General features: G+C 40.8%; 1 protein-coding gene across 1 annotated transcript; it reads left to right on the forward strand.

Moving 5' to 3' along the window:
• Window positions 1-208: 208 nt before the first annotated feature.
• Window positions 209-7,240, forward strand: THG1L (tRNA-histidine guanylyltransferase 1 like). The gene is made up of 6 exons (XM_075056709.1): window positions 209-399; window positions 1,363-1,539; window positions 2,007-2,176; window positions 2,898-2,986; window positions 3,606-3,713; window positions 5,037-7,240. Exons 1-6 carry the CDS (start codon window positions 209-211, stop codon window positions 5,196-5,198), a joined length of 897 nt encoding a protein of 298 aa, XP_074912810.1. The 3' UTR covers window positions 5,199-7,240.
• Window positions 7,241-7,798: the final 558 nt, after the last annotated feature.

Raw genomic sequence — 7,798 nt, forward strand, 5'->3', positions numbered from 1 at the left:
CCGGGCCCGCGCGCCGCCGCCGCCGCCGCCCCCCGGCCCCAACGGGCGCGCGCGCACGATCCCGCCCCCGCCACGCCATGCGGTCGCCGTGGAGACCGCCGGCGGAGGCCCGCCGAAACCATCGAGAAGTCCGCCTGGGATGCCCAGAAGGGCTCGGCGTCCTACAGTCGGAGGGCGGGCGGCCGCCGCTTCCGTTTCCGCTCCGGCCATGCTGGTGTGCCGGCGGGCGGCGTCGGCCATCTCTGCGGGGAGCGGGCGGTGGGCGGGCTGTCTGCGCGGCCGCCGCCGCCTCTCCATGGCGAAAAGCAAGTTCGAGTACGTGCGGGACTTCGAGGCGGACGACACCTGTCTGCCCAACTGCTGGATAGTGGTCCGGCTGGACGGCCGCAACTTCCACAGGTGAAGGCCGGGCGGGCAGCCAGTGGCCGGGGCGCTTCTAGCGGTGTGGTCGCTATGGCGACGCCTCAGCGAGCGGGAGGACGGGGGCTGGGGTACGGCGGGGCGCGGGCGGGAGTTTCCTCGGCCTAAATGCGCTGGGGGTGCGGGCTCTGAGTGCTGTGCCGAGGAGAGGGATCCTGACTGGTGCCGTGCGGTTGGCCTTGGCTGTTTTCTGCCCGACCTGTGTGAATTCTGCAGGTGCAGGGGTTGCAAACCTTCCTTTCCCCCCTAATGCCCGTGAACCCTTCGCTGGGCCTCTTTAGGGTACGGAATTACTGCTGTCGTTTTGTCTTCGGGGGCCACGGGCAGCTTCAGAACCGTGCCTTCGGCAGGGTGGTGGGGAAATGGTATACCAGTGTCTTGCGTGTGCTGGGGGAGGGACAGCAACTGGTCTACAGGGATAGGTATTTGTGTTTGGAGTCAGTGTCTGTGTGGCAGTCACCTTTCTTTGGGATAAATAGAGCACAGTTCTCTCGAGTGGTCGATGACACATGTTCTCGCTGGCAACTTGATGTCTGGTTTAGTCATGTGGGATTCTGGTAAAGCTCTCAAGTTCTGACAACTTTATTGATAATGTTGCCCTAAGGGACAATCCCTTATTGGACTGCATATAAAAGGCACCCTAGGAGAAAGTGAGTTTACAAAAAGTAGCATTTGTCATTCTTTTCCAGGTAAAATACAGAAACCAGACGTTTTGAAGGACTGGTTAGGGTGAGATACTGATGGGAAAGAAAATGGGTTATCCAGAGTGTATAAACTGAGCTTTTTTATTACCGTTTTTCATACCTGGAGGGAATTCTCTGTCAGTATTGACATGATACTCGCAATCAATATTCGTGGAAAGCAAATATGAGGAAAATGAATGGGTCAGCATTTTTTAGTAGCTTTTTAAGGGTTTCTTATTCAACCGTTTTTGCTTTGAAGGTTTTCTGAGCAGCATGAGTTCAAAAAGCCAAATGATGACCGTGCTCTTCATCTGATGACCAAGTGTGCCCAGACAGTGATGCAAGAATTGGAGGATATTGCTATTGCTTATGGACAGAGTGATGAATATAGTTTTGTTTTCAAAAAGAAGAGTAGATGGTTTAAAAGAAGAGCAAGGTAACAGCTGCTTTGATACTGAAGTTGTTTTTAACATCTCTCTCTGAACCTGTAATTATTCTTTAGATTTGCCTTTATCTACACGCAGAGGTTAGGAGTAGGGCTGTGTGTGGGTGCATACACTACAAATAGTTCAGGTTCTTTATGTGAACTCTTTGTGATCTTTCAGGAAAATATGTCCAGTGATACAGAGCTTTTAAAACAAGTTTTGATAAAACAAACGTTAGAAACAAACATTGTTAGAACAAACATTCTTTTAACAAAACTTCACCTTTTCCAAACTCTTTACTCAATCCTCAGTACTTCCTGTTCTTCAAAAGACTGTATGCCATTGCTGATCTGTTGGGCCATTATTTAAGAAATGCTGCTATCCACCAGAATTATCGCTGCTGATACCTCAGATAATCACAGGTACATAATCATATTGATGTATCCCTTTCTTTTTCCTTTTGCTTTGTGTTTGCAAGTAAGTTCGTGACTCATGTGGTCTCCCAGTTTGCCTCAAGTTACGTTTTCTATTGGAAGGATTACTTTAAGGACCAGCAACTTATGTACCCACCAGGATTTGATGGACGAATTGTGTTGTATCCCAGCAACCAAAATTTAAAGGACTACCTCAGCTGGAGACAAGCAGATTGTAAGTGTTTCTAGAAGACAGAGATTTGTGCAGTTGAGTTCTCTTCCTCTCTGAATAGAAATGCTTTTATTGCCAGTGTATTTGTATATACATAGGTATCAGTGAATGAACAGCAGGTAGGTTGGTAGTTTTAAATAAACAATATTAGAATTGGTTTGGCCTTTGTATGGATACAGAAATACTGGCTGAAATTCTGAGTCTTCAGGCTACAACTACATTCGTTGCATCTTGGGAGTGAGTTCAGCATAGGAAATACTAGAATTATTAATAGAATTAATTTATTGTTTTGTATGTTCCGGGTTTGTTTAGCCAGGTAGTCTTCTTTAGTGAAAAGATGTGAATGTTCAAATTCACACTATGTAGCAATCAAAAGTGCTGTCTATTCCACACTAGAACATACCATTGGATTTACTTTCTAGTATTTTGTTAGTACCTAGTCCCTGTTGCTCAAATGAAGGTATTTTACGTTACACATAAACACCCTTCAGCCTCTGCTCTCCCTTTTCAGAATTATAATGAAATCTCTCTTCTAGTCATTCTTATGATATGCAGTACCTTAAAAATGGATCAGAAAGATCATATCTTCTCTAGCAACTGATACTATTAATTCCCCTTTATTCATGGTTGTTTCTTGGATATGACTCTGGAAAGAAAGGTGTTTTTTCTGAGTAGTCACTCAGTTTTGGTAAATATTCTCTCTCTCTTTTCTCTTTTTCTGTAGGCCATATTAATAACCTTTATAATACAGTGTTTTGGATGCTTGTACAGCGAAGTGGTTTGACACCAGTGCAAGCACAGGATAGACTCCAGGTAAGAGTCGCTTAAGGTCATGCTTCTTTCCAGCTACAAAGAAAATCATAGGATTTGCAAAGCTGTGTCTTGCCTACCCAGCAGCCCTGGCTGGCTTGTCTCTTCTTACTGTAATAATTATATGGATGTAGATCCAACAACTTCTTGAATTGTACAGATGTTAATATGATTAGCAAATAAGGTATTTTTGGTCAAATATTAGCAGGATTTTAATTTCTTAATTAGCAAGTTCAGAAATCTTAGAGATTTCCTATAAACATCCAATATCCATACACATGAAGTACAATGGCAGGATTCAGCTGCTATTGATTCCCAGTCCCTTCTGTGGTATTTTGTCTTATTTTGCAGACTTCAGATTATTTCTGTTTTCTCCTGGAGTCTGTTGACTACTTCTATTTGTCTTGAAAATGTAATAAAAACCCTCTCTGTTTTCATACCCTCATTTGGCAGTTGGAAATAATTCCTCTGTTGGGAGACATAATTAAACCTCGTAATTTAAAGGTGAAAAACCTGTGTAAATATCAGCCTTACTTCCAATATTCACCTGTCTTCTACCCTAGAGATTCAGTTTGTTTGTTTGTTTTCTGTAAGAGGACTTTTTCTTTTCATTTCCTCTCAGGGAACTTTGGCTGGAGATAAGAATGAAATCTTATTTTCTGAATTCAACATCAACTACAACAATGAACCTTTGATGTATAGAAAAGGAACTGTCTTAATATGGCAGAAGGTAAAAGACTGTATTACCACTTGCTTCATGCTCGTATTTTAAATAGGTACACTATGGCAGACAAGCTACACTGTAAGATCACCAGATGTATCCCAAATGCATGCCTATGTATAAATATATTTTAGAACTAACCATATTTGCCATATAATGATGTGTAAGATGACTAATTGTTTTGGAGATGTTTTTGAGATATCTGTATCTATGAGCATAGTATAAAAACTAGTCTCTGAAGTCTGGCTCAGATACAAATTATGACCGTTGAGAGAAAACATGTATCAACAGATGACAATGTATGTGTAGAATTTTGCAGGACTGATGTATTTGCTAGATAAATCTCCCTTGTTTAATGAATCATACAGTTGGTGTCTGAGTGTCACTGGCTTTGAAAATTGATGAAGTATTCTGCTTCCTGCAAAAATTACATTTTAATGACTGTTGTCAGTTTGATATGGTAATCATTGGGGCCTCTGCCAGGCCCTTCACAGGAGTAGATCCCAAGTATTTCTGCTGTGAAGGAATGACGAATTTCCATTCAGTATGGTGGCTCAGCTCGTAGTATGCTTAGTCCTTTTCTACTTCTGTAAAGGAGCATAGTAAGGAGTGCAGCTATTAATAGAGAATTCCTTTTAATGATAACTTGGAAATATTAATTTTTCTAGGATTACATTATTGATCCAGAATTAGTGGAAGAAATTCCTGTCCTGTGTTTTGTATGAGATGAGACCTCAGAGAATCATAAATGTTTATGGCCTTAGCGCCCTTCTGTACTAGGAGATCTTAAGTAGAAATATGTGTGTTTTGTGTGATCAGGATCCCATCTGTGTATGTTAAGAGTTCTCCATAACTTGCTCAGCCTTTTGTCTTCTATATGTAAAAAAATTCTAATCCTTTCTTTTTTTATTTAAATTTTGGCCAACAATTTCTATTACTTCATTTGAAGAGATAGAGGCTCCCATGTGGAAATATATTCCACTTGTTCCTTATGCATATTTTTTTTCTTGGTAATTGTAGACATTTGCAAGGTTTACCATTTGCTTTATATATCTTCTAATTAAATATTGTACTTTATTCAAGAATACTTGCAATGAGTTATGTGAATTTGCAGGTAATTTCTTCGAGCTATGTGATGATGGCATGCAGTTTCAACTGCTCATGTGTTAGTGTTTGATTTGAGAATAGACTCTCTTTCAAAAGAGGCAGTGTTCAAATTCTGTAGTATGCTATAGGGTTGATAGCTGCTTTTGTTGTAGCCTTGTTTTCTGTCCATTTGTGAATCCCCTCTGGAGTCTTGTATGTCTGATAATGTGTCAACTGTATTTTCAGACTAATGAAGTCGTGACAAAGAAAATAAAACTGCCAAAGGAAGCAGAAGAAAAGGAAGTTGAAGTGACCCGGACTAGGACTAAAGTTGTTCCCCTGCACTGTGACATTATTGGGGACCAGTTCTGGGAGGAATATCCTGAGATTCTGGCTGAGGATAGTTGATATCTCTGTTGACTGTAACTGGTAGTTTATATTTTGCTCTGCTTGGGTTGTTGGCAAGTGAGGAGTATGAATGGTGGCTGGCAGAGTTTAACCTGTAATCCTTTTCAACAACTATATTGGTTTTAGGACTGTTGTTGCCTGAAAAAGACACTGGTATGTTGTCTGACATGCAAGGATATGCCCACATGGAAAACCTAAAAACATATTGTATTTTAAATGTTAAGAACTCATGATAAACTAAGACTGCTCCTTCCTTGTACATGCATAATTGTAGAAAATGTGTATAGAAATTTCATGCATTTCTATAGCATTTAAACCATGAGGTATTTTACTGAACTGCCAAATTATAAAAAAGCTTGCATGTTTGAACAGTTAAAAGCAGAGGAGAAAATAATTCTTTTGATTTTTGTTTTAACTGAGATGGACCAGAATACTTCAGTTGACATTTAGTATTAAGGCTAGTGTGTTTAGTCAGATTAGTGACAAACTGTTCAACTGCCTCATGTCTCTGATCCTTACAGAAAGGAAATGGAGTAGCCTAGCAGTTCCCTATGACTGATTTTAAAAGCTTTTTCAAATGCACAGGATTTTTATACTTTTTAAAAATTAAAAAAAATAAAAATAAATTTCTGTGTGTCTTACTTGGCCTTTCTCATTCCTGGGACTTTTACTAGTAATTGGCGAAAGTTCCAAACAGTGAAGTTAATAATAAAGATACTGTACAGACTTGAATTCTCTTAGGACATGGCTAGACATTGTGCTCTCATCTTCCGTGGCCTGGGAAGTCATCTATCTCCTACTGTGCAGTAGAGTGAAAGGCAACAACACAGGAGAACGTTCCTGGTGCCTGCAAAGAGGGTGCCAACAAGAACTTGTATTGCTGTTCTCTGATTTTCCTGGGGATGACACAGATGTAGCAGTCCTGGCAATACATGTTAGTTAGAGGGAAGGGGTGAGTGTGTGCTGCGTGGTCTATCCACAGTTTTGTTCTGGTTTAACTATCAGTTAAACCTTTGACAAAGCAGTTAAACTGTACAACCTCTCAGAGCAGAAATATTCCTGCTAATGTAAAGGGGCTTGTCCCCGTGTAACTGGAATTTGAGGGAAATAACCTCTTTCAGCATAGGAATACAACTATAATGATATATAATAGGTATTTATAAGGATATTATTACTGGTTTTAGCCATGCTGGTTTCAAAAATGTGCTAGAACAGTGATCTGGCGAGCTGTTGCTAAGGGAGAGAGAGTCAGCAGTTGAGACTGGCTAAAAAAATGGAAAGGAAGGATCAAATGTGACTGAAGAAGGTCAGTACTGAGTTAGTTTCCCACAAATTCGCATAGCAGCCTACTGTCTGTTTCCCCTTTTCTTCTGGCAGAAAGAACTTAGACATTTAAGGCAATGTGCATTTCAGTGTGTGTGTGTGGGATTGTGTGTTTTGTTTTGTTTTTTTAAAATACTACATCAGTACCTGTTTAAACTACTACTTGCAGTTTCTTCCTGAGATTAAACAACGTATCTGTGTGTTTATGATAGCACAGGGCTTCTCCTCTACTGCTGTGTGCTAATACTGAGCAGTTAAGTACATGCAATGAGAGAATGCATATCATTTTTGATTTGTAGAATGGGCTGTATAATTCTCAGGAAGAGGATATGAGGGATTGTGAGATGATGATTCTGAATGAATCATTGCACCAGTCATTTACTGCTAAGAACTTCCTCTCTGTCTGTCTGGTTTTTTTGTCTTGTAACACAAATGTAATTTACTTGACTTTGAAATGCCGTGTGTTACTATCTGGTGCCTGACTTTGGACATCACGTATAAAGCAACTGTTCTAGAGGTGGTAACACTTGGATTTTGCAGTCTGAGTAGAGACCAAAAAAAATTATGTAGATTTTTTAATCATATATATTACAACTATCCAATACGTAAATGGATTGTATTGTAGAATGTATGTACTCTGTGTGTGTGTGTGTAAAAGATGGGTTTGTATTGGGTCTTATCCTTCGCACATTTTCTAATTAACTCATCCTTACAATAATAATAAGTAATAAGTAAACATACTTGTTTACATATGGATGCAGACTTTGGAACCGAGGTGTGGATTGTCTGTACAGCCACGGCCTTTAATTTGTATTAATGTAAATGCTAAAGAAAGAAACTCCCTGTGGTATCCTCATGCATAAAGTCATACACATGATTTCATAGCTGTAGGGGAAAATATATCTTCACAAAGTTCAGGACATAGACTGGCATTAGCGGCACACGCCGCCTGACCCGTGTCCTACGCCTGCACTTGCGGGTATTTCCGTAGCTGCCAAAGTCCCGTACTGTGGCCCAGTGAAGAAAGAGGAGTTTCCTCTGGAGTTGGTGCGCAGCCTCTGGCTGATGTTGTATTGCTGTAACAGGAACCGTTAAACGTACGGGAACCAGTTATGAAAGATTAATGGTAGGGGGTGGAATCTCTCACAGCAAAACCCCTCTGCGGCATTAACGCGCCTTGCCTCGCTTTTCTTTGGAGAAATCTCTCTGCGCTGTATCCGCTTTTACGGATTAAAACGCAAATTCTATCGCAACCGCCTTTTGCCCAGGTGCCATTT

The sequence above is a fragment of the Buteo buteo genome, chromosome 24, assembly GCF_964188355.1.
Source record: "Buteo buteo chromosome 24, bButBut1.hap1.1, whole genome shotgun sequence".
NCBI lineage: Eukaryota > Metazoa > Chordata > Aves > Accipitriformes > Accipitridae > Buteo > Buteo buteo.

Excerpts from the sequence above, each read along its gene's own strand:
- THG1L (XM_075056709.1), top strand. The coding sequence starts at position 209 with ATGCTGGTGTGCCGGCGGGCGGCGTCGGCCATCTCTGCGGGGAGCGGG. Across the intron at positions 400-1,362 it reads GACGGCCGCAACTTCCACAG|GTTTTCTGAGCAGCATGAGT; the intron begins GTGAAGGCCGGG and ends TTTGCTTTGAAG. Across the intron at positions 1,540-2,006 it reads TGGTTTAAAAGAAGAGCAAG|TAAGTTCGTGACTCATGTGG; the intron begins GTAACAGCTGCT and ends TGTGTTTGCAAG.